General features: G+C 41.1%; 1 protein-coding gene across 1 annotated transcript in view; it reads right to left on the bottom strand.

Annotated features, from left to right (window-relative positions):
* bcar3 (BCAR3 adaptor protein, NSP family member) overlaps positions 1–23,238 on the bottom strand; it is a 36,831-nt gene extending 13,593 nt beyond the window's left edge. Inside the window, exons 1-4 of the mRNA XM_017030660.2 lie at positions 22,955–23,238; positions 16,838–17,036; positions 15,961–16,215; positions 10,886–10,928 (exon numbers count right to left, since the gene is read on the bottom strand). Coding sequence (XP_016886149.1) covers positions 10,886–10,928; positions 15,961–16,215; positions 16,838–17,028 — 489 coding nt within the window. The 5' untranslated portion in view covers positions 17,029–17,036; positions 22,955–23,238. The remainder of the gene's footprint in view (positions 1–10,885; positions 10,929–15,960; positions 16,216–16,837; positions 17,037–22,954) is intronic.
* Between the last annotated feature and the right edge of the window lie 3,551 nt (positions 23,239–26,789).

The following is a 26,789-nucleotide window of genomic DNA, read 5'->3' as shown; positions in this document are numbered from 1 at the left end:
TTGGACTGCTCAGTGTTCTGAAGTCTCACAGAGCCTCTAAAAGCAGCGAAGCCGTGTTTGATCAGCATTTTAAATCACACTGTGTTGAATAAATAGTTCAACAGACACTCACACGGTGAGAGATTTGGCCGCCGGCGTCCATTAGAGGAAGGTGACACGAACCTTCAGCTGCTTTTTATGGGCTTTTAATGTCCTACACCAAAAAAAAAATAACAGAGCCAAAGAGATGATGGTGTAAAAAAAAAAAACCTGTAAAAGTTTGACCTTTGCAAATATAGTTGGTATTTGGTTGAAGGGAGGAAATGTGTTCTTAAAAAGACGGGGACCAAGGTGTAACTGAAGACAGCGAGTTCACAGATCAAAGTATTTTCCAGACTATAAGTCGCTCTGGAATATAAACCGAACCAGGGCCCTCTAGTGGCTGTCAGTGTGAAAAAAAAAACTGAAGATGTCCATTTTCAGTGGTACGGGAGTAGCAGATACCGGTACCCAAGCCTAGAGTGCCCTCTAGTGGCTATCAGCGTGAAAGTAACAATCGTTAAATTATATACAGTAGATAATATAAGTCGCAAACCCAGGCCAAGGATGAAATACTGCGTGATTTATAGTCCGGACAATAAAGTATATTTAATACATTCTACTCCCCAGGGAGCTCATGTAATCAGTGCACAAATACTGAGCAAACATGAAATATGGGATTCAAGTATGAATAATCTGCTGCTGCTGCTGCTGCGGGAAACCAAACAGGTCACTGTGATATCTCTGTCTAGAAGCTGCCTCTCTTTGCTCACATCTCCAAACGAAACAGATGGACGAGGAAACGAGGAGGCAAGTGGAAAAAATCCCGAGGCTTTTTGGGATGAAAAGTTAAGACATGAATAACACATGCAGAGAGGGGAGGGGGAGAAAGAGAGGGGAGGGGGAGAAAGAGAGGGGAGGGGGAGAAAGAGAGGGGAGGGGGAAATAAAGAGGAAGTGAGGGGATAAAAGGAAGGAGGAAGGACTGACTTAGAGGGAATCAAACCCTCATTTGTACAGCAGTGAACTCAGTTCCTGTGACTTTATACCATGGTCTCAGTGACCAGGACGTGTCGTCCAACCCTCATAATGCCCCCGAAAATACTAACATTTGTCTGTTCTGGAATTTAGGGAAAATATAAACACTTTAAAGTAAAAGTAAAGTAAAACTGAATATAGTTACAGTTATAGCTGTAGTAATAGACTTCCTGTTTTACTAAAGACAGAGCCCAAATATAAAGGAACATTTTTTACTGATTTTGGAAATTCAAGTTTAAAAGGTCAAAGTAAACAACAAACTAGTTGGTGAGTTTATCTCCGTATGTCTGAATGATGAAAAATAGTTTCTAAATAAATGTATGGGAACATGACCATGAAACGCCATAAGTTGAGGACGTTGTAAACTGAGGACCACCTGGATTAAGCTTTTTCACATCAGGGAGAATTGGAGGGGTTTTTTGCTGGTTATGTACAGTATACTGCCAGTGTGTGTCTGGTTGTTGGACTGTTTCCTCTGATTAGGGTAAGTGTAAGATTTAGGTTGACATTTAGGTCAATGTTGGTTTTTGTTTGAGATTTCCCAGTAACCATTCACAGGACAGAGTATTTTGAAGATGTGTGAAGAAATAAATTCAATATAAGCTGCTTTACTACACCGCCAACTGCTGGATGTGCACATTATTGTATCCATCTGACGGTGAATTCTGATCCAGTCCAATCCATGGTCCGTCACCATGTGTTCTCTGTTAGGACCTGAATCCTCCTCACACACGGTCACCTCAGCTTTCTCCAACCACCGCTTGCTCCATCCAATCATCCTAATGGCCTTCATACATCTCACTGACGTCACACGGAAGACAAACTATGACAAGTTAGTAGTTCATAACCCCACACCCTCCCTGTCCTGTCACCTCAGCCACCGTAGATATCAGTGTCTCACACTCCAGCGTCACACACTGCCCTGTGTGTCTGCCAGCTGAGCAGTACTTATGGATGAAGCCGGCCATATATCTCTCACACACACAGAGGCAGACAGTCACACAGTTGGTCATTTATGAGAACGTCTGGTCCCAGTAATAAAAGCCCAGTGTTCGCTCACACAGAGGCAGTGAGAGGGAAGAGGAGGACCATTCATTGTGATTAGATTTTCGCTCAGACTGGATGTGTCAGCGTGCACTTTTCAGACTGTTTTCAAAAAAATATGGACTGATCTGCTTTTTTTTTCCATCATGCTTTTGTCCATCGCTGCTCTACAGAGTTTCCCATTGGTTTTTCTCTTAAATGACATCAGCAGCTGAGACAGAACATAGATGGAAGTGGACTCAGATATCGACACAGAGTGACATGAAAACACTGACCACAGCCTCGCGTCTTCTCTCACCTTTGCTGAAATCACAGAGTTCTTCTGGTAGAAGCAACACAACGCCGCAGTCAGCGTTTTCAGGTTGCATCGCTCCGACATTCTTGCAAAACTTTTCTGAACCGACTGAGAAAGTTCTGCCTCCGGATCTCCTCGGCTGTAAACAGCAGCACTGGTCTCCTTGACGACAGACTCCCAGAGAAACTGAGAGGACTTTGACCAACACCAAGTACTCACATTTAGATCCTAAAAATACTGAGGGACTTTGAACAGAGTTGTCAGGCGCCAGGAATTAGTTCTGAGCTTCATCCTTACATCCTGACTTCCCAGCATCCTCTCCTGTATCCCTCACTCTCCCCTCTATCTCTCTCCTCCACAGTCTCCTGCAGAGAGAGAAACCACCGTCGCTTTACTCTGCTCCGCTGATCCTCTCTCTCTCTCTCTCTCACACACACACACACACACACAAACACACATCTCTCCCATTTTGCCCCACCCTCTGAGCTCTATATATGGCTAAAGGGACAGAACCATGTGATCTGGTTTGACCAAATCATATGTGGCCTAGCTGGGAGTGGCCCAGAGGCGAAATCTGTCTCTTTCTGAAAACATATGGACGGACTGATGGAGGAATACATTCTGATTCACTTTCTATGACACACCCTGCTTTTAATGCTTTGCTTTAACAAAACATGAGTTGATTCAGTTGAATCGAACACATGGATTTTTTTAATTTTACATATTCAAAGGTGACTGTTGTCCATCAACCAATCAGGAAATAGCTAAAAATAAAGGGCTTCTCACCGCACTTACTGACATGACCGGCTTTTTGTTGAACATACAAGTCAGTGGCAGAGCAAAGACGATGATGCGTTCATTGTCCTTGTAATAAAAAAGTCCTAGTCAATCACTGTTCTTAGAGTCTAAAGTTTTCACCACTTTAAAGTGTACTGCAAATATTGATCTACATGCAGTTAAACAAATCTGCAGTATTCAAATTCAAATATTCCAATCATCACCTACATCTGAGTTTTGAACCTGTTTTTGAACGTCTCGTCCTGACGTAGTCTGGTTGTGGTGAATCCTGACAGTACGGGTTTTTTTTGCTCTGGTTTCTGCACAGTACAGTAAAGAGCAAAGAGTTTTACTCCAAATCTATCTCTGCTCCTTATCTATTTATAACAGCCGTCCTAAAAACAGAACATGCATAATCTCCCGAGACGCTGCAAACTTTCCCAGGAAAACTGCCAAATAGGCCCATAAACCTCCTGAGACATTGATTGGCTGCTGATAAAATTTCAACCAATTGTCGCCTTCTGAGTGTTTTCCTGTCAAAACATTCAAATCTGCAGGGACCTCGTTGTCCTCGTGGGGATAAAATATGAGGCAACGCGTCAGTGGAGGTCGTGGGTGAGGTCAGGGACCCGGTGTTAATTGATAGCAGACTGGGGTGAAGGTTAAGTCTAAAGGTCAGAGGTAGAATCAGGTCCAAGGTGTGTGTGTTCGTTCTCTAGTTGCTGCTTGTGAAAAGCTGGCAATTTGTTTTAGTTGATGACGACTGTGTAATTACGCTGTTCACAGCCTACTTAAGTGGCACAGTTTTCCCACTTTGGCTCCACGCGGGGCAGTGTGAACAAACGGTGAACGCTGGTGAACAGCCAGATACATTATTACACTTTGAGGGTGACACCCTGGATGAAGGAATATCTCACCACAGGGATCAGAGCCACTAATTACAGCGTGAAGTCTCCCAGGATCCTCGAAGGAAATCTAGAACTTTCCCTGGGGCTCTCTGTCACACACACACACATGCACACACACACACACACACCAACCACAGCAGCCTCAAATCACCAGCTAGGCTAAAAGTCCACCTTAAAATACACACATCCACCGCTTCAGGAATGTTCTGTAAAAACAACGGGACAAAAGTCGATGTGCTGAGGTTCCCTGTCTTCGTTTTTGTTTTGTTTTGTTGTTTTTTTTTCCTTCGTATGTTGGTTCTTTACTATAGAAAAACAATATATTCAGCAACTTAACAAGACAAACACTGTGGGGGATTGTAAGACAGTGGTGTTTAAAAATGTTCCGAGTCCGTACTTTTTATTTTTAGATCGGTGGCCGACTGTAGAGAACAGAGGCGGGAGTTTGAGGCTGTGATGTCGTGAATTCATCGTCTGCATCTGGTGCTGATGGTGGCGCTGAAGGACAAGATGTCCTCAAATGTAAATGACCACATAGATCACATGGTCCTGCCTGTGGACTTGATCCTTTGGAGCAGACCCGTGGTCAGAATAAGAAACACTCAGTGAAAGTTGTGAATGGTCATGGGTAATGGTTTCACACAGGAAGTGAGTAATGAGCTAAGCAATGTTGTGACATTAATCTGCACTGGTGTTATGTTAACTATGGTCACTAGAGGTCAGCCTAAGGAGTATTGTTGGAGTTTGTAGTCGTGTTCTTGCACAAAGTGCTTGAGATTAATTTTTGAGTATTTTTGTGTGTGCAGGAAGTATAAATCAAAAGCTAAGACAAATATTAAAACTTCTTCTAAATTAAGCAGGCAGTAAAAGTTGTTAAATATATAATAGAGAATAAAAAGAGTTCAGCCAAAGATGCATTAGCCAACAATAGGTTAGAAGCAAGAAATGCTAAAAACTGCTAAATGCTAACCAGAGGAAGAAATACAACTGGGACCAAAAACGGTTTAACTTGAGTTTAAAAAAAGCTGAAAGTCCACTAAAGATAACTTCCTACAGGTAAAAATAAATTAGCTGATGATAAGCAAAAGAAAGCAAAATAAACGATAAGAAAATGACCAAGGTTAGCAAAACAACTAGCATAATAATGGCTAAATGTCAAAAATTGGTATTGGTAAAATAATAGTTAGCTTGAGCCAAAAACGTGTTAGCTCATAAACATATATGTATATAATTGGCAGAAAATTATCCAGAATGTGCCTTTAACAGATTTGATGCAAAAAACAAACAAACAAAAAACTCAGTGTATCTTGAATTCTGGCAACAATGTGATCTGTTTTGCTGACAGATGATGATGATGATGTCACTCTGCCAGTTCAACTGTGTTCATCACGTTCTCCGAGCAGAGAATCGATCGTCGCTGCAGATGAGACTGCTCTGTGTTTTCACAGGTCATCCATCAGTGAGAGACTGTTGTTTTAGTCGGAGTTTCACTGACTGCTACGACCGTCAGTGAACGCATCCATTTTGATGGGGTTTAAACTGAATCGAAGCCGACCAGCGGTTTATTTGTCTTTCTACTAAAAATGAATGTGTTCCACACATTTTAAAGACAGAAAGAATTTTTAATCACAAAAATATTTGTGTAGAGTCTATAAAAACATTTTTTTTCACATGCATCTATTTTTACTGATAAAAAATTTGTGTAAAGCCAAAATAAAAGGCACTTTGTACAAAGTCGAATTTAATCCATAAAATAATAAGTGGAGATTAATTAACTTTTCTAAATGTTTATTTCTTTATTATTATTCACTATTATTATTCATAGTATTGTTATTATATTATGCATCTAAGACATAGTTTTAAAACACTCCTGCAAGTATTGGTGGTTAAAATATTTTTAAAATATACTAATACTGAAAATTAAACAGTACAAATATTTCATTGAATTCTTCCACTATTGTTTTCTTATCGTCTTCACTCACTTACCATTGTGTTCTACACCAGCAGTTCTCAAAGGTGGGGTGTGACACAAAGTAGGTCATGAGTTTGACTAATGCTATCTTGGCTACGATTGTAAAACTAGTCCTGTTCAGTCTGTGTTTTATATAGAGCTGCACCAGTTAAAGCTTCAGTTAAATTTAGTACCAGCTCTGCCTAGTGGTAGGATACGTCCTAATGAGGAAGCCATTTTACAGTGAAGGTCAAGAAGATGGAAACAGGAAGAAGATTTGGCACATTTATAAAATATATATATGTGTGTTTTGTGTTTATATATGTATCTATATATGTGTACATATATAAGGATATGTATGAGGATTTAGCATTTAGATCCTTCAGTAATTTTGTTGAAAAAACTTTAAAACTGTAAAACTGTTTAGACTTTAGTTGCACGTTGGTATAAAAGCTTTTGTTTGATCCTGCGGCAGTAAAGTATACCACAGTATATTCCCTGGAGGCTGTAGTGATGTCGATGGAAAAGTGGGATGTGATCTATAGATTGTGTTGTCAGCATTGATCGTCACCATGATTGAACCCTATTATTGTGTAAATAATCCAATAAGGAGACTCTCTTAGTGACAGCAACAAACATGAACTCCAATCCCTGGATTACTGGATAAATAATTTTAATGAAATAAAAATCCTGAATTATAAATCCCTCCTTTAGGACTTCCTACTGCGTGTCTTTGTGCAACAAACCCTGTGTAAACGTGCTAAACGTTCTCACGGCATCACGAATGGACGGCGCGGAGAAGAAATGACCACGAAATTCAACAGGATCACCGAGGTCTTAGCAGGAGATTATTTATGTTCATGTAGGGAAGCAAGTCGTGGCGCTGGCCAGCTGCCTGCTCTGCTGGTGGGCTGATTGATTGGCTGTCCAGTTCACTGACGCCTGTACTGTCATGGTCCCTGCAGCTGAATAGCTGGCTGACATGGTGACCAGCTGCCTGAATGTTTACAAAGTGTCTATATCACGTCGTGCTGCTTCTCTGACACATGGGGGCGATAGTGGTGATAACTGTCACACAGCGTTTGGACTTCCTACTGGATAATAGTCTTGTTATACAGTACACGTTTATTTACAGTTAATTTGGCAGGCGGTGGTTAAGCAGTACCTTTATTGACCACTGGGGTGTGACAAAGTTCTTTTTTGTTTTTGTTAACTTTTAAAGATAGTGTCCGTTTATGAAAGAGAAAACACAGAAGTCTTTAGTTTAAGTTTTTATTTTTTATTTTTCCAGAAATAACTTACTTAGTTTTAATTCTTTTTTTAACATTGAACTAACAGCCATGGTTAGAAATTACACGTTTGTTTGTTTGTTTGTTTGTTTGTTTCAACTCAGCTTGACTACACTAGTATGGGGATCTGAGTTCAATTCAGTTTTTTTACCTCCTTGTAGTAAGCTACACGAAAATCATTCCATTTCAAGAATATTATTGTATTGTTTGAAAAATTAGGTCAAAGTTCACTCAGTTTAAGAGCATGTTTGCATTGAAAATTGTGATGGGTTTGGGGTCCCTGTAATTATCCACGCTCTGGTTAAATGACAGCCCTGATACTTGAGTCATTTATTCAAACACTCGAGCCTTTATTCTGTTCCCTCAGTCCACGTGTTGTGTGTATTTGCTGTATACAGTAAATTACCGTTACGACCCTCTGAAAGTTTAGTGTTGCTGAAAACCTGGGATCACACACACACACACACACACACACACACACAGAGAACATTATTGTTTCCAGGATTTCTTTCATGAGGATTTAGAAACTTGATGTCCATGACCCAGAGGAGGAGGAGGGAGTAGAGGGACTGAGGGGGGTCAGTGACTGTTTAATTCATCCGAAACACATAAAAATACGTTTTTTTTTTCTCTTTTCCTCTCCCGTTTTGAGAATTTTGATCTAGTAGCTTTTTAAAAATCAATCAGTGCATATTAACTTTATATATATATATATATATATATATATATATATGTTTTTCCTTTCCCTCTTTTTGGTCATTCTTTTTAAATGAGACTGAGTGAAGGCGTGAACAGTAGCTGCATTTACACACTACCACCACCAGGGTGATTGTGTCTCCTTTTGTCACATATGATATCAACTTTATTAATATTTACTCTTTTTTTCTTTAAAGTATTCTCTGCAGCTGTGACTCAGACTTGTGTTTCAGTGATGTCCTTGAAAGCAGCATAATTTGAAATAATATTTAGGTGAAGTTTTCTTAAATTCCTCCTTAATCCATATAAAGATCCTAAATATAGACAGAACTCCTCCCTCCCTCGATCTTCCCTTCTCCCAGAGCAATTCCCAGAGCTCACTGTGATCAATTACAATTTGTCTCGGCCGCCTTTGATTTAGCACTTTCCTAAATTCCTGCTCCGTTCTTTGTGCTGTAATTACAGTGGTAATGATGCAGCTTTTATATTTAAACCTCTGGCTCTCACATCAAAGATGGCTCTACTTCCTGTCTATGAGGGCAAGAGACTAAAATGAGGGGAGCATGCAGACTTCAAACAGCTGTGGGAATGAGTCTGTCCACGAACGAATGAATATCTGTACACAGTTGTCGTCTGCGTGTACTTCCTGTCCCGCGTACACCTACCTCACACACACTCAGAGCACATCCTGTGGTTGCACTAAACAATGCGCTGCCCATTGTACTGTGCTTGCAGCCTTGTGTCCTTATGACCTTTGACTGCTCAGATATGGCACAGAGCACCTGTACTGTCTGGTGCCGTCTGTTCAATTGTGTGCACACATGCTCTGGTGTTAGTGTTCTCGACCACACTGGAAATGCAAACACACCTGCAGCTGCAGCTGCAGCTACAGCTGACGGCTGCACTTTCACACATATTTTATAATGGTCAGAATACAGTAGCTCCATATGTGGTCAACATGCACAGTGTTGACTCTGCTCACAAGTCTAATTCCAACTAAGAATCCCTGTGTGTGTGTGTGTGTGTGTGCGTGCGTGCGTGTGTGTCTCCCACATATGCTTCTTTCCTCTCGTGGGAAGGAGTGAGTTTGCTTTTCACACTGAGTTGTTAGCATCTGAGCGTATGAGCTAATACAAGAAGAAATAGAGTGGATGGATAAGCAGACTGTGAGAAGTGCACAAATAAATACTGTATAAATATATATATATATATTCATCACTTTAAAGAGTTTTTAAAACTAGAACTGAGAAGACATACTTTCACTTCTTGGGTTCATGATTGAAAACAGTAAAAGTTTCCATTTTAGTTTAACTGGTCACATGTTTAGGTAGAAAATGAGAGTCCACCAAAGGTCTTCACTTCACTTGCAAGAAGATCTTAGTTTTTTTCAGACGATCAGGAGAATTCTAAATTTCTGCTTGTATCTGTGTTTCCCTCAAAGCGGCTGATTTAAGTTCATTAAAACTGTGAAAAACGTATTGCAGTGATGAATATTTGACAACATAATTAAGTCGTAAAAACTGATACACCTTTCCTCCCTCCCCTGGAGGCCTACAGTCTGTGACATCATCTTCCTGAGTCTCCGTCTCATCTTTAATATCATTTACTTTTACGCCACTAAAGCCTTTTTAATAAAACACACACAAACGAGCTTTCAAATATGTCGACTATTTAAACGCAGATTTAAAGCTGTTTTGTAAAAACATATCAGGACCAATCAAAAGGCTTACAAACAGGACACCCCTCAACCCTTTAATTTAAGACTTTTTTTTTTTAACTTTTAACTTTGTCAGTGGAGTCCATTAGTCTGTGATGAAATAAAGACCATCTCTGTGAAGGAAGTTAAGGAAATACTACACACATTAGGAATTGAACCCAGAACCTTCAGCATGGCAGGCTCTTGCCCCTGGACACTAAGTTTGACGTTACAGTCATGACCTCCCTGTGACTGAGGGAAACTGGGTCTCAGGTGCTATGGGTGTGTGTGATTAAGTGTAATTTACAGTGTGAAGCAACACTAGATGTCGGTGTGTATGATTTACTGGTGTATTATCATTGTAGCCCAGGGCCATCAAGCTGAGCTTCATGCTGTCTCCACAGTCACATGTGGTTTTATATGATTTGTTTTTGATATGAATTACAATTAATGTAGTTGTTTTCATGCCGTGTGTCACCAGTGAATATTTTAAATTCACCTGCTGGAGCTTCAGGGGTATTACATCATCAGAATGGCACACAGATGACAAAAGGAAATAATGATAAGGTGGTGTGTGATTCAGATAATTTGGCTTGTTGTGATTCTCAACCACAATGTGCTGTGAGATATCATCAGGTGCACCATGGGAGTTATCCAGTTTCCCTTAAACGGTCTGGAAACTATTATTTAATTACTGCAAATACTTGGTTTGTTCGTCTTTGTGACACTGACAGGCAGAACAATAAATTAGTCTTCCACTAGTTGGCAGCAGATTGGTATAAAAACATAATAAGCAAGAGAGCCTTGGAGCTATGGTCTGCATGTGTCTTTCTTCAATTCCTGTATAGATTGATGTCTTGTTCAACTAAACAGGCCCCTGATTAAATAGAACCTCATTATATTTCATTCCATGTATTTTTAGCCAAGGAATTGAAATTAATTGTTCTTAAAAATAAAGTTTGTATCGTGACTTAGTGACTCCTTATCAAACCCAAGGCCGTGGAAGATTTCAGAACCAACGGCCCAGATGAGTGAACATTTAGTTTTTTTGCGTCTGTGCATCATTTATCTCTGTACAAACAGTTCCAGCCTCAGATGTTGTTATCCATGTGTAACAGTTTGTGACGAAAACACAAAGAGCAGCATTGTCAGTGTCTACTTTGGTTCATCCTACCTTCACATAGTCCACCGTGGCGTCCAGGCCAGCAGCCGGCTCCCTGGGGAACAGAGACAGAGACAAGGTCCGGTTTAGAGAGCACATCTTGGTTCTGGGACAAAAACCTCCTCCTGTGTCCTTTCTCTGTCGTTGGCTCCACTTCAACAAACAAAAACCCCAGCTCTTAGTTCCTGCTGTTACTGCTGAGTGGTGGAACTTCTTCAGCTCGGTACGATTGTGTCAAAGGATGACGAGGTTCAGTGAAGATGTGGCATTTAAAAAGAAACAACACGTCCAAAGAGATGTCACTGGTCCAAACTAGTTGTCCTCATCAGCCGTAGACCTGAGTGATCTGGACAGCAGGCACCGAGACGGATATCTGATAAAACCTGAATTAAATGAACTTTACATTTACTTCCTCTGGGCTAAAATAAAACTTCCCTCCCACAGCTCTCACTCTGAGTCTTCTGTTCCTGTCAGTCTGTCACTCTTTCTTTTTCTCTCTCTGTGGTAAACATGTTCACTCACTGCCTCTTTGACCCGGCCTCCCTCCTTCACTCTCTCCCTCTCCCTCCCTCTCCCTCTCCTCCCCCACCACAGCACACATAGCAGCCACACGCCTACCCTTCTGCAAATTCACAGGAAGGTTAGAGAGCGTGCACACACACACACACACACACACACTTTATTTTTAAGTAATCTCCTTTGGAAATCCTAAATTCGTCAGTAATTTAGTGTACAACAATTCGCCATACTTCATACGTTATATTCTGGAATTTTCCTTTCTTTTGTTTTCCTGCATTTACTTTCAGACTTTTTTGGCAGATGTTTAATTACTACTTATGTACGTGCAATTACTCCCTGCAGTACTCGGCATCTCTGCCAGGAATATGTGCACACGAGTGTCTCCGCTGCAGCAGGCTTACACCCAGCAGCTCAGTCAAGGAGGTAATTAGGTTCAAATCCTCCACTATACATTAGTGAGGTTGTTGGTTAAAATCTTCTAAGCCGTTGCTGGCGTTTCCCACGGGAATATTAGCGTGGCCAACGTTTTACTTAGCAAACAAAGTATGCCCAGCCCTAAGCCCTCTTAGTTTTAATGTGGCTCCGCAGAATGAGCAGGATTTCGTTACGTAACTGAAGACAAACCTCCATTCACAACAATGTCCAGTGGTGATTTGGGGGAGGAGGTGAAGTGCTCTCCTCCAGGAGCAGCAGGTTTATGTTTTCAGAGCAGTGTACTCAGAGTCACAGCCTGCTTAAAAATACTGGTGTAAGTCAGAAGTATACGAGCAGAATACTTCAGCTTCTACTGCCTAATACTCCTCAGGGTCGCTAGGAATATGCAGCGGTTCTGAGGTAAGGTGGTTTTTCAACCTCGGGGTCACGACACCACGTGGGATCACCTGGATTTCAAATTAGGTCGTTTGGTAATTGATAAAAAAAAATCACTGATTAAAAAAAACATCTCTTTTAATTACTTAAATTTTCTTAAAATTCACAGTTTTATACAAATGTATTCTTTCATTTTGAAATAATAAATATAAATCCAGTTCAAATCAAATGTGGCAAATAATAGTATCTGAGCTGGTTCTGAAAAATGCAGTAAAATGTGACTTTGTGCAGTAATCTGGCTCCTCTGTATTTATAACACAGTAATACAATTGTGGAAAAAAAACTTTGGCTTGACTTGTGATGTCAAAATAGGGTGACGAGCCAAAAAAGGATGTGAAACACTGGGTTACTTCCTGGACGGTTTGTTTGTCCGTCTCTAGGCCACATACCAGTCACACTCAGGTTCACACCTGTGGTCAATTTAGAGTGAACAGTTAAACCGGTGTGACTGAAGTATTCGTACAAAACTCATCTTCACATATTAACACACGTGAAGATCATGGGAGCTCCATGTAGAAGGAGTTAATCGAACTGGTGATGTTCTCACTGTAAGGCAAGAGCACTACCCACTCTTCCACCAAATGACATTTGAAAATTTCTTAAAAAAAGTTAAATTCAGCAAAACAAGGTTACAATGATTCTATAATAAAGTTGTATTTACAAAAAATAAGATATATATAATAACAAATATAATAAAAAGAATGTTTCTACAAATTCCTCTCTGTCCATTTCTCCATGATCATGTCTTGACAACAATGCTCATGAAGCGCCTGTCTACTCTGTGTAGGAACGTGCACGTTGACAGTGGCAGTGTGAGCGACCATGTGGCAGTGCCACATATACAACCAACTTCAAAATTATGTACACTCTCATGATGGTTAAACCAACATTTTTTTTTATTTCTTTACTGAATATAAAAAGTCACCACAGTACGCAGGAAGTTTTTTGCGGACTTGACTGTGAACTAAATTCATTTTGATATCTTTGACGTGTGTAACGCTACGTCTAGCTTCAATGGTCAGGGGTTAGACTCCGACCCACGATTTCACCACACTAACCACCAGGCTCTCAGAACCAGGCCTTAAACTGAATGTTCTACATTAGAGGGTAATTCCCTTTTAACCCCAAAGTTAGGTGGAGCGGGGGGTTAAGGTGGGGGCATTGTTGTCGTCACAGACTTTGAACTGACAGCTTCTCCACACTGGTTTGCTTTGTTCTTGATTTTGTTGTTTGAATTTGGATGTGAGAACGTCAGCTGACCCAGAGTACACACACTGACCGCAGCTAACTTTACCTCTTCTTCTGCCCATGCTGCTGAAGTAGCAATGGACACTGGAATTTGCTGCTTCTGCAACCACAGTTCTGACCTGTACCTCTGACAGAGTGAGAGTAGAAACATGTGAAGAGGAAAGAAAGAAAAAAAAAACAGTCGCAGGCAGAGTGGGCTGCACGGCCACAGTCTTTTTCTGGCTACTGTTGTTCTTTGCATTTCTCCACACAATACTGAGTTAGACCACAACCTGGCCTTAGAGAGGGACTTCACCCTGTCTGTGTGTGGAAGATCGAGAGAAGGGGGGAGAGAGAGAGAGGGGAGGCGATGAGAGAGAGAGAGAGAGAGGAGGGGATGGAAAGAGTTGAAGAGGGTAAACTGCAGTATCGACAGGCAGCCAGCAGAGGTCAGTGTGTTTCCACAGTGGAGCTGCATAACGTCTAGTGAGAATCCAATTAAAAAAAGACAAATTCTACCAGTGCATATGGCATGAAAAGTAGGGATGGAATATTTTTATTTACTAGTACTAAGTAGTATTACTTTAAATGCTGCATAATGAAATACTGATTATGCAAACAAATGAAAAATACTTCACAAGTATTTCCCACCCTCTGAGATGAGGTGAGAACTGTGATTTAAGAAATGTTGTGAAATGCAGCTGCGTTTATTTTGACTTTATTAATACAGCAGTATGAGAGAACAGTGGTAACACCTGTGACGGTGTTACAACCATTCATGTAACATGTAACAACCTAAAACAGTCCCACACTCCTCCTTCATCATTCTGACTCTGTCTCTCTGCTGTATCAGTCTGCCTCCCCTCCACTCTCCCCCATCCCCCTGCTCTTTCTTCTCCTACTTGGTGGTCTCCCAAGATGCCCACAGTCAAACTGACCACAGTGCAGCATAAGGTCGAGGGTCATAGGTCAGCGGATGACATGAGCAATGGAAAGTCAAGACCAAATGGCCGGAGGTTCCATACTTTGAACAGACGCTCCCTCGTCTGCGTCTTTATCTGCTGTGAGCCGGAGGAGTGTGTGGAATTTAGTTTACACCAACTTCAAAGCAGGGTATTTTCAAATATTCGGTACAAAGTATTTTGTGTACCAATGCTGAGGACCCATTTCAATAAAAAAAAGGAAAATTTAAATGTGGCGTTAGTTTGTCAGCTAAAGAGTTTGGAAATTAAAAATATTAATGGAAAAAAGTTTTAATTGTATGAATTGAAACATCATAAAAAAAGAAAAAAAAAGTAAAATTACACTTTGTTTTTGAGGCTATTGACAGGTTAAATGCACTATTAACCTGTGTTTTTGACCTACTGACAGGTCACTGCTTCAGCCACCGGCTAAACTGGGAGATTTTAACTGAACTCCTGATTTCATTTTTACTTTAAAAATTGTGAAGTACAAAAACAACAAATAAATTTAAAAAATCTGACAGTTAAAGTATACACTCAGTGTGATACAGTACTGCAGTACTGCAGCACCTGCACAGCCTGAATCTGAACTGGACAAATTGTGCTGCTGTTTGTCATCACTCTGTGAAATGTATCCAGTGAAGAGGCAGAAAGATGGAGAGGGCAGACAAAGAGTTCACAGTAATCTGTGATCTGTCCTGCCACACCCTGACCTACAAAGGTAACCCAACTGCTGGGGGCTACGCACACAAACACACACATGCACACGCACACTCACATCAGACAGATACAGTCTGGTGTAACTCTACACTGAAGATGGAAAGGTGGGAGGAAAAGATGAAGGCAGTGGAGTGTGTGTGTGTGTGTGTGTGTTCTCTCTGAAGTTGAGCTAACTGCTAGGTTCCCCCAGGGTTGGTTTTACAATCTCTCCTTTCTCCATCCAGCTCCGTAGTCTTTCGTCTAAGTTCTGTGATGATGTCGCTCCAGATTATTAGCTGTAGCGCGGCTAAGCATCAGTCAGTCCCTCAATGACAGGGTTCAAATATTCTGTTATAAATTTATAATTTCTACCTTGACAAGTGGTTACAAAAATATCTACATCATAAATAACAAACGAAGGTTTTAGGTTGATGGAAGGAGGTTGTAGTTAACGTTGTCAGTCTGATCCCTGTCATGTGTTGAGTCGAGAAAGCTAAGTTAGCGCTGGGGCAAGTTTACCTAGTGATGCCTTCACCGTTCTAGAAAAAAGTGAATCCATTATTTTTTGTGTTGTGTTGAATAAGCTGTAGTTCCCTTGCGCTGCCACTTGGCTACAGTCTATTTTTCTGGAGAGATGATCACGTATGCTTTGTTGTTGTGTATTTGATAGATTATATTTCATCCATTTCTCCTTTAGGCAGAATTGTTGACAAATGTAACAGCTGAGTCTTTTTCCTTCAGTTAATGACGACACATAAAACCAGATATAATCTTAGTTAGACGGGGTGAAGATCAGACATGTGTCCCCACCTGTAACTCTGGAAGTCACTGGTGATGTTCTGGACCAGCGGAGAAGTCACAGGTTGATGGTTGTGCCCAGGAGCCAGTGTCGTATTCCCACCGACTGATGGATGCGTATGTTTGGCTCTGGGGTCCCAGGTGTGGTTCCCATGGTTGGGGGCGGTGCCTCCTCTCCTGCGTCGAGGCATCGTCCCATGAATGGAGACGGGCTGGTAGGAACCAGAGGACAGCTCTGAGAGAGCAGCGTTTTTCCCTGGAGGGAGGCTGAAGTCCAGAGACGAGGGATAAAAAGAAAAGGAAATATGAAAGAATTCCCAGTCCTCTGGATGAAATCCTAAACTCTGGAAACTTCAGAAATGATTTAGGTTTTAGTTTACCTCTGATGTAAAAATACATTTGTCTGAACAGTGAAGGTTGTCATCTAAATGACATCAAAAGTTCATTTATGTTTCATGAGAAAAAGATCTGAGTTCTAAACCGTCTTAAATCGTTGAAGCGAATTTCCATTTTTTTTTAAAAAGCTGAGAGCTGCAGTTATTGATTCTTCCTACTCAGGGACGCATCGACATGGTCACCACTGTTGCCCTGTGACAAATCTAATGTCTTACACAGTGATTTGCAACCTCTAGGTCATGGCACAATAGTGTGTCGTAATTACATACAATTACACTAGGTGGCAAAACCAGAATTAGAGCCATTAAAGAAGATCTTTGTGTCTTTCTTCAATTCCTGCGAGTATATTAGCGTTGTCGTCAACTAAACAGGTCGAGATTTTAGTTGTGAGTAAATTCAAACTAGAAGATTATTTTAGTTCATTGCATATTTATAATTTATAATTTTTGTCAGATTTTTGTTTGGTGATGTGATGCCTTGGGGTCTAACTCACCCAGGACGGGAGCTGAGGAGATCCATAGAGGAGGCAAGGGAGGCCTGGAGCCTCCTGGAGGAGAAGGCACTGCCACCGGGGGCAGCAAGGGTTGGAGAGGGGATTCCATGGTGTGCAGTGACCCCATCCAGTGTGTGATGATGTGCATGAATGGACCTGGGCAGACTGGCAAAGCGCCCCTCGGCCATCATCCTCAACTCTGGAGAGGAAAATAAACAGAAAAAAACAGTCACTCAGCAGACGGACTAACTCTTCAGGCATTTGAACAGACTTTTAAAAGATAACAAAGTGAATTAACCTCACTTACTAGTCTTTCAGTTACAGTCTAACCTGGGGTCAACCTCTATGTAACCAGCTGGTAACACAAGACTGAGGCTCAGGTGTGAAACAGTCCTTTGTGGCTGACTGCTCCACACAGACACATGAGCTCAAACACACAAACACACTCTGACACGTACATTATTCACAGAGATGAAATATTATGATACATGAGACGCAGAGTCAGTTCAACAGGTGCAGTCGCCTCCATCACCCAAACACTCACATGGTCGACACCCGCCCCACATACAAAACACCTGAAAAATACACACTTGAGCCCCTTTGGCCAATAGAAACTTCCCATGATCCACTATGCTACAGCTAATTTTGAATTAGTCACAGGAAATATGAAAGATATTTTTTAAAAGTTTTTATGGGTGTACTTTGGTTTCAACTGCAATGTCAGAAAAATTGTTTTATTTTTTTCAATGAAATGAAAGTTAAATTAAAATGTGTCACATTAAACTTTAAAATAAACAATCATCTCACATTAAAATAAACGAGAATCTGCTCAGAAAAATCTCTTTTTCATTCCTAATTTTAGGCCTATATTAAATTATTACAGTTACTGACCAGAAACAGAATCTTTTCAAGAAAAGCTGTAAACTGGTTCTCAAAAAAATCTATAAGATTTGAATGTCACTAAGAAAAACAAAAAAGAAAAAAAAGAAAAGAAATTACTGGAAGTTGTTTTTTTTTATCTAAATATATTTGGTCTAGTGACACAGACATAAAACAGACGAGTGGTGGTTTTGAAGAACTTCCCCTGCTGTGTGATGATGACTGTACTGCCCTCATCATCTGCCCTGAATCACTCGGCGCACCTCGGTTTGTCACACTGTACCAAGTAAAATATCACAGCCACAGCCACACGTCCACAGATCAACCGGCATAAAGATTAAAGAAACGCTGTTTTTTTCCAATTTTATCAAACTGTAAAATCAGACCGGGACAAGACGGCTGCTGATTGCTGTTGTGTCTGAGTAGAAAACCTGGTGAGGTTGGAGGGGGTAAAGAGTCCACACCGGGGGTGTAACTGTTGGAGATTTTGTCAGATTAGACCAGACTAGTGAACTCTTCAGTTATACATCACAAAAAGTATACGTAAGGGACTATAATAATCTTCTAATTTAAATTTAATCGCAATTTACTACAATCTCAGCCCGTTTAGTTGAAGACTACGCTGACATACTCGCAGGAATTGAAGAAATACATTCACAATTATCTTCAAGACCTTGTTAACAGGCTCTTGTTTTGTATTTTTTAATTCACAATTTTCCATGAATCAAGATAAGAAAAATCTTCTTTTTTAGTTCTGAAACTGATTTGTTTTTGTCCAATAAATGGTCACCAATTTATTTTTGTTTGTTTGTTGCAGATATTTTTCTCTCAGAAAAAAAAATAATGAAGATTAGGAACTGGAAAAAAAAATACTGCATGACATTAATTTCACAGGAAACGCAGGAGGAACCTTTAACCATTCAGAGACTATTCATTCCCAGGCTAAAAACATTAGCGTAACAGGCTGACAGCTGATCTTATTCAGCATCACTGAATCCATTCATCCTCAGTGGCACTTCGAAACAATTCCTCCAGCTGTGGAGGAAGACGAAGCACCAACATCAGTTCCAGTTGGTCTGTTAGCTTCTTTTCTGCTGCTCTTAGTGATAGACTGCAGGTACAGTTCTGCACTCCGCCTTTTAATGGTTGCATTTGATCTTTCCTCTTAATGGAAGTTGGGATTTATTATTGGTGCAGTAGCCGCAATTAGCTGTCAAGTTGTAGACAGCGCCCTCCTGTGGCCATGGCTACATGCTATATGTTTGTGACCGACAAATTACTGGAATATAAGTCGCAGGACCAGCTTGTGGTAGTCCAGAAAATGCAATAGATGAATATTTTTTGTGGACTCAAACTCGGTTGTTGTTGCGTGTCGTCATTCACCCTTAAGTAGAAATCTATTAATTTAGTCATTTATCCACTTATTTCACCCTTTTTTTTTACCACAGTGGCAACAATTGAAAAGCACCTTCAGCAGGGAGGTATACTGTATGTATCAAACACATCCTCAGTGATGTCATTCCTCCACTGCCTGTCAATGCAGAGACAGACAGAGTGGTTTTTCTTTTTTGACACACTCTGCTGGGAAATGGATCTAAAACCAACTGTTGCAGGAAGTTAGAGCAGTGACCAGACTGACAGTGAAAATGTTAATGCTTGTTCAGAGAAAGGAACAGCTGGCCAGTTAGCATGACAAGCAGAGTTTACACACACACACACACACACACTGTAAAGTCATGCTCCGGCATGTTGGGTCAGAGCAGAGAGATTCTTCTGAAGGCTGAACAACAACAGGAGGGAGACCTATTATGAGACCTTTAGTGATGGTCAGCTGTGCCTGTGTGTGTGTGTGTGTGTGTTTTACTGACCATCTGCCAGACACACACTCCTTCCAGCAGAGGGGAAAGGGCCGACTCTCACTGGGTGAGACAGCACTTCTGCACATGAATACCTGGAGTGGTGTGAATAAATAATTCATGCTGAGAGCCACGGTGTGAAAACTCTCACTCCTTTTCCTATCTTCATCCTTTCACCTCCTCACCCCCCGCCTACTCCGTCCTCCTCCTCCATGCTCTTCATCTCGTTCCCATCACGCTGCCCCAGCGGCTCCATCCCACCTCATCCATCTCTTCTCTTCTTTTTCATGTTGCCTCCCCCAAACACACACACACAGACACCCCCTCTCTTCCTCCCCCAGTCTGTCTATCGCAATGTCAGCTTTTCTTTCTCTTCTCCACATCTTCTCTTTCTTTATGTCCTTTGTCCTTCCATCACCCCCTTTTCCTCCCATGTTTCACCCTCGGCCTTATTCTCTCCTCCCTTCAGCTGCTGGTCACATCGCCAGGCATTGGACACACAGAAACACACACTTCTGTGGCTGTGCTTATCTGGACACTGCACTTGTAGTCACTGCAGACAGAAAGAAATCCCCACAAACTTTACAACAGCTGAAGTCATAGTCCGACTGCGGTCATCTCAGCCACAACCTCAGAAACTGTAATTATTCTTCTAAGCCCAAAAGAACTTCAGGTCATAACCAGATCAGGTCTGATATCAGCAGAAGTCTTCAGTGTTGGAGACAATAAAACAAAAGAAATTTGGACCATGGAAGAGGAAGTGTTGGCCTTTCTGGTGCGTCTGCTGTTCTTTGTGTTGAGAAACAGTCAAATCATCACCATTTAAAAAAAAAAAATCAGTAAATATAGCCTAACTTCCTCATTGACCCAGACAGATGGACTACACTGGGGTGTAAATATGAGGACATAATGAACAAAACACAAAGCTGTGATCGGCATTTTTCCAGAAATATTTTTTTTTATTCTCGTTGACATTGTTTAAATCTGTTAAATTTTAAAGGTGCAGCATCATTTCAAGGCACAACCAACCAACAGGTCTTCATGCTCACAAAGGTCGATGTTTATTTTACAAAAAAATGATCGAGACCACATGTCAACCTCAGGACCGAGGACAAAATCTGACCCGTGGTATAATGATCCAGGACCAGATCAGAACAGCGCCATCTCTAAATGTTAACCAGCAAACAAATAGACCAAATACCCTGAACTGGGCTTTGTTTTGACACCACCACCAGTGAAAGCCTTGGGCAAGATCACACAATAGTACAACACACTCACATCAGACCTTGGGTGACAAACTGGTGCAGATTAACAGGAAGGGGAAACGGCAGAATAAACAACGTAGATACAAACGGCCCATTAGAAAAGATTCAGAGTGAAACGCGTCTGTTTTTCTGTTCCAGTCGATTTGACCTAAACCACGGTCTACACTTCAGAGATAATGGGTCTTTTCTACACAAGCACCAGTCGGAGTCACGCAGGGTTTGTTGTTAATCCACTGAATGAATGGTTTTTATATATGTGTATATATATCTCCATATATTTGTCAATACACATGTATGTCAACATTGTCTTATTTAAAGCTGTTACACATTTCACTTCTTGTTCACCAGCAAATGCACAACTGAAAGAATGAACGTAAACACCAATACGGCTCTTAGTGTCTTCCTGCTCTGTCACACGCACATCACACACACGCACACACACACACACTAGTGCATTACCAAAACCACCCCTGGCCAGCAGTGAACAATAGGAACAACTGTCACATGACCAGAGTTTAGAGCCAGTCTTTGTTGAGAGCAGAGAGAGCGATGTCCTACTGCGCTCTTCAGTGCGTGGGGCCACCAGTATGAATGTATGTATGTGTGTGTGTGTGTGTGTGTGTGTGACATATAAATGAGGCTCTTATTAAAGAGCAGAGTAGGAGCGGCCATTTAACTCATTTGATTTTTTCACACACACACACACCAGCTACAATAGCATGTAGAGATGGACAGTGCTGACTGACGGCAGTCAACAGGAAACAGGCAGCTGAGTCAGTCAGTCAGTCAGTCAGTCAGTCAGTCAGTCAGTCCTAAGGTCTGGAAATGTGAAAACCACTGATCTCAGCCTGAATGAACACTATTTTTGCCCATACATAATCACAGCTCAAAAGGAACCAGTTCATGTTGCATAGTATTAGAAATGATATTTTAAGTGCAAATTATCTCACCCTTAGATATATAATTAGTATAATTTTGTGCTTCAAACCCATCTTGTTTTCCTGTGTCATGCCAAATGATTCTGTCCTTTGAACGACTGTCCGCGGTGACCTCATACAGACGTAGTACTTAATAATAATAACTAATAACTAATAACTAGAAACTCTCGAAGCCCAAATATCTCCTGTACCTGCCTTTTTAAAGCCCAGAGTAGAAGTACTTCTTTAGCTCCTCGGTCAGTCAGTGAGTCAGTCAGTCAATCTTTCTAAAGCACCATGAGGTCACGCAGTGCTGATGGCTGGCTGAAATACCAACCTCATCCTCCCACTGGCGCAAGTAACACAACACCACACAGACACACACAAACACACTGAGTCACAAACACACACACAGCCTCAATTAAAGTAAACTCTCACCGGCTCAGTTCACCTGACACTGACTAATGTCTGGTGCAACAACCTGCTGCATGTATGTAAATGCACATCACACACACACACACACACACACACACACAAACATGTGAGTCTCTGTCATTGCCCTGTGGGTGGTTTTCTGTTTGAAAGTCTTCATGTCAAAATCATGAAGGTCAAACTGAGTGTCAAAGTCTCCACTCCATCCCATAATAAACAACATCAGATTGGTATACAGTATCAGTTTAAGCCTTTCTTACAAACAGGAAACAACACGTGTCGACTGACTAAAACAAATAAACCGCCGTCTAAAAGCCCACACTGTTTGTAAAACAACAACAACAACAATCTGGACTAAAACAGAAAAACAGATTTGACTTATCTGTCAGATTCCATGTAATTATTTCCTGCTGGGGTTTCCACACTTGGCAACACAAACCCCAGCAACCACAGCTACACCCTGTGCCTTGGGATGAAACTTATTGCCTAAAAAAGTCCCTGAGTAAATCTCAAACACTTTGAGCAACTAAGCCAAGGAGGATGTCAGTGTAAATGAAGGAATGCCATGTGAAGAGCTGTAAAAAAAAACAACCTTGTGTGAGACTAAAACTGACTTTTTTTAACCAGTGGTCGAGTTAAAAACCTGAGGTTGAAAGATGTAGATAAAGATAACGGTCTCACTCCTGTCTGCCCTGCTATCTCCATCTACACACACACATTCCCACACACACACACACCTAGATTTTACACACTAGTTTCCATTCCTACCTGTGAGAACCTCCTCCGTCCGTCTCCGTCACTCCTCTGATTTCTATTTCAGCTTTATGCGCTCCTATCAGAATTATTCATGGTGCGTTCAAGTGACTGACTGACTGAGTGGTGACCGGCTCAAAGGCTACACACACACTCACGCTCCTTCAGACAGGCAACAACAAGTAGCGGTGCACCATCACAAGCCCTGCCCTCCTCTAACTCTCCTCAAGGGAGTGATTTCTCCCGGCCCCTCCTCCTGCTCCTCTGAATTTGGGAGGAGTTGTCTTTCTTTCCCTCTGACCCAGGTTGTCTCTTGACCCCTCCCCACCCCCCGTGCTCACCCCCCTGCCCAAAAAAACTTCTGCCTTCCAGCACAGAATAAAACCTCCCCTCTGCCCTCCTCCTCTCCTCTCCTCTCCTCTCTCTTCTCCTCCTCCACCCACTTCACTGTGTGTTCATCGCCTGCTCAGCCTCATATTTCATGCTCCCAGGCTTTTTGTTTGTGACCTCTTACACCAACACCACCAACTGCTGTGGCACTAAGAGAAGATTCAGACGTTGTGACCTAATGGGTGCTATTTGTGGAGAGGGAACGAAAACACACACAAACACACACACACACACACACACAGCAGCGACATGTTTGAGCAATTTGAGGTTCACTCAAGACTCATCAAGTTTTACTACTTGAGTGCATGTTGGGCCAATCATAAATCAGCGCCACGTGGACTTTAACATTTGGGTCGGAGAGTTTGTAAAGAAACAAAAACCTGGAAATATGAGTGGAATGTTGGAGCAGGATGACTGGATTTAACATGATGTATCGGATGAAACAACTACAGGAGTCCTGGATGTGTCATGATGCCAGGTATGAGGTCATGAGTGTGTGTGTGTCAGTGAGTGTGTGTGTGTGTGTGTGTTACATCTGGCCCTCAGGACGACACTCTCTCCTGCCTTTGTCCTCCTGTTCCTCTGTATTGTCTAGAGTTGATAACTCCCAGACACGTGCGTGTGTGTGCATGTCGATGTGTGTGTGTTTATATATATATATGTGTGTGTGTGTGTATGTCAGGGTGTATTTCCTCTAAGACAATACACCGAGGCCATCCTGCTCCTGTAAGAGCTCAGATGGCCCGCATTGGACGGACACGCTCACACACACACACACACAGACTCACAGGATGTGTCCTTTTTTCTTAAGTTATTTACACTTCATTTGCTGAAGGCTGTGAAAGAGCCCGAGGGAGAAAAAGGGTCCGCGTTGTAGAAAGTCCAAAAACAAAGTTGTGTTTTTAATTAGAAAAGGGAAAAGACAATGTTTATAAACATAAATAAGGAATAGAAACCGAACTCGTGTGAGGACGGTTACTTTTCATTCAAATTCTAAAAACTCGAATGATACGTTTGTTTTGTTTGAAATTGTTTGAATTTTTTTGCTGTTGGCAAGCAAGCAGACTTTAGCCTCTCTAACAAGGCTGGAACACCAGTTCTACCCTGTGTTGTGCTGATAAATGCCTCTGTGCCTGCACACTGCAGCACACTGTTTTAGCTGTCACCTGACCAGTTGTTTGACAAATAGTTACCAAACCCAGTAACCCAAGGGTCCAGTCATTAACCCTCGAGCCTAAAGTTCTAATTGTGGCTTATTAATAATAATGCCTCTGTGGCTGACTGTGACCTGGGGTCAGGGTAAATCTCCATTTAGAGCAGGGGTGTCCACACTTCTCAAATGACCAGGGTAAAGTGACCTACATTGAAAACACTAAATATATATTATGTGTCTTATATACACTGAATATCTTATTATACACATTATATATTCAGGTACTTTGATTAAATCGCAGTAGTTGTATGAAACACTACTGTCTGACTCAATACTTATATGGCCCTTACTTTAGCCCTAGCGATTAGCATCTTAAAATAGAATGACATGTAGAATTTAATTATTTTTTTTTAAATGTAATTGCTCAGGATCTACCAGCACTCCCTCTGAGATCTACTGCTAGACCCTGATCTACTGGGTCCCTGATTTATCCCTGGTTTAGAGTATTCCAAGGTCATCAAGAATGTCACAGACCTTGTTCTCCTGCTTGGTGAACATCCAAACATTATCTTAAGCCACAAGCAGGTCCTGCACCACAAACCTTTACTGCAGGAAAAGTTGCTTTTTATGTATTGCGCAGAGTCCAGGGTCGTTTAAAAAGTTAAACATAGTTACCTTGTGGTTAAAACCTGGTCCACCTCTAGGTGTGTGTGTGTGTTTATGGAGGTTTTACTGTGAGGTTTGGACTTTCATTCACACGCACACCCTGGCCCTGGAGAAAGTATATTTTACCAAAATCCTGGCTTTTGTTATGTACACATTGTATTGACCCCAACGCTGTATGGGGCAGTTGTGGCTTAGTGGTTAAAGATGTGGACTTGGGTCTGAGGGGGTTTCAGGTTCGAGTAGTTCACTTTCCCTTGTTTTATTTATCCTTCCATTCTTCAATTATCACTTAATCATTTCTGATAAAATCTGCCACCATGTGGCCAAAATTGTATTTTTTTTACACTTTGAACTGGGTGAAAGGCATTGTGGATGTTTGAACCATAATACCCCAGAAAGCACAGACAGTAGTTTCAGTCCGATTTATAAATAATTGAAATGTTCAGCACAAACAGTTGAATAATGATTAAGAGCATTTATGTATATATTTTTATCCAAACTGTCAAAGGAATAATGGTTTTATCACACATCGGGGACTTTTTACCATAACAATCGGAATTTGATCACATCATTATATTCTGATGTGGTTTCTTTATCAGTTTTATTTTTATAATTCTAAGTAGTAATATTCATTATAACTTCCATAATTTCCCCTAGGGAACTCCCGATGGATTAATAAAGTTCAATCTATCTGTACGCCGAAAAAAAGTCAGAGCTCTTCCACACCGACACGTGAACATTCTTTGTGAGGGTGCAGGAGATTTTTCCCAGAAACTGTGAGCTGTGAGTCAGGACAGTAATCTGTAATCATCTCTTGACTCACCTGCAACCTTAAAACAACACAGGGTGATCACAGTGAGGGGTCGTGGGGGGCAGATGTGTCCTCGTAATTCATGCCAACAGATAAGAATCATTTACTGTAAGAACGTCAATATTAGTACACCAGTACACTAGTACTTGTACTAGTTTTTTAAAAAGTACAAAAAGTATTCTGATTTAGTGAAAATAAAGAAAAAAGCCTCATCCTCCCCTACAGGTGGTGTTATTGTCTATAATATTATCATTCTTAAGTCCCAGGACACAACATAGTTTTTAATCTGGAATCTACATTTTTACAAAAGTGAATTCTATGGGTTTTTTTTTTATTTCTTTGTGTCTTTAAATAAATAAAAACTAATTTTGTTTTATTTTTTAAATAATATTAACTCAGCTACATGTAATACGGTTCGAACAAGTTAACCCAGATGTTTGATTCCAGGTAGACAGGTCTGATCAAGGCTCAATCTGGCAACCCAGCAGTAACATTCGGTTGCCAAAAACAAGTGCTCTTTTACTACTCACTATTTGACTTTTGTCCAACCAAAAGAACAAAGAGAAAACTGATATTTCATTGTTCGTTGTATGGTATGCAGAGTATTCTGGACCACATTTGGTCTGTTGGTCATGAAACCAACAGATTAACGCAGCAGCGTTTCCTCTTCAGGGGAGTTTTTCTCTGCAGATCTTTAATAGTGCATACAGAATTACAGCACTGCACAGGAAACGCAGCTAAATTGAAGCTTTATCTTTAAGTGGAGAACAGGCTTCAGAAGAAAAATATTTATTTTACTGCTATTTTAAATCTCCTTTGGAGATGGACAC

The sequence above is a fragment of the Cynoglossus semilaevis genome, chromosome 2 (genome assembly GCF_000523025.1).
Source record: "Cynoglossus semilaevis isolate Cse_v1.0 chromosome 2, Cse_v1.0, whole genome shotgun sequence".
NCBI classification, from domain to species: Eukaryota; Metazoa; Chordata; class Actinopteri; order Pleuronectiformes; family Cynoglossidae; genus Cynoglossus; species Cynoglossus semilaevis.
Note: the sequence above shows the minus strand (reverse complement) of the source record. Positions and strands in the feature narration are given on the sequence as shown.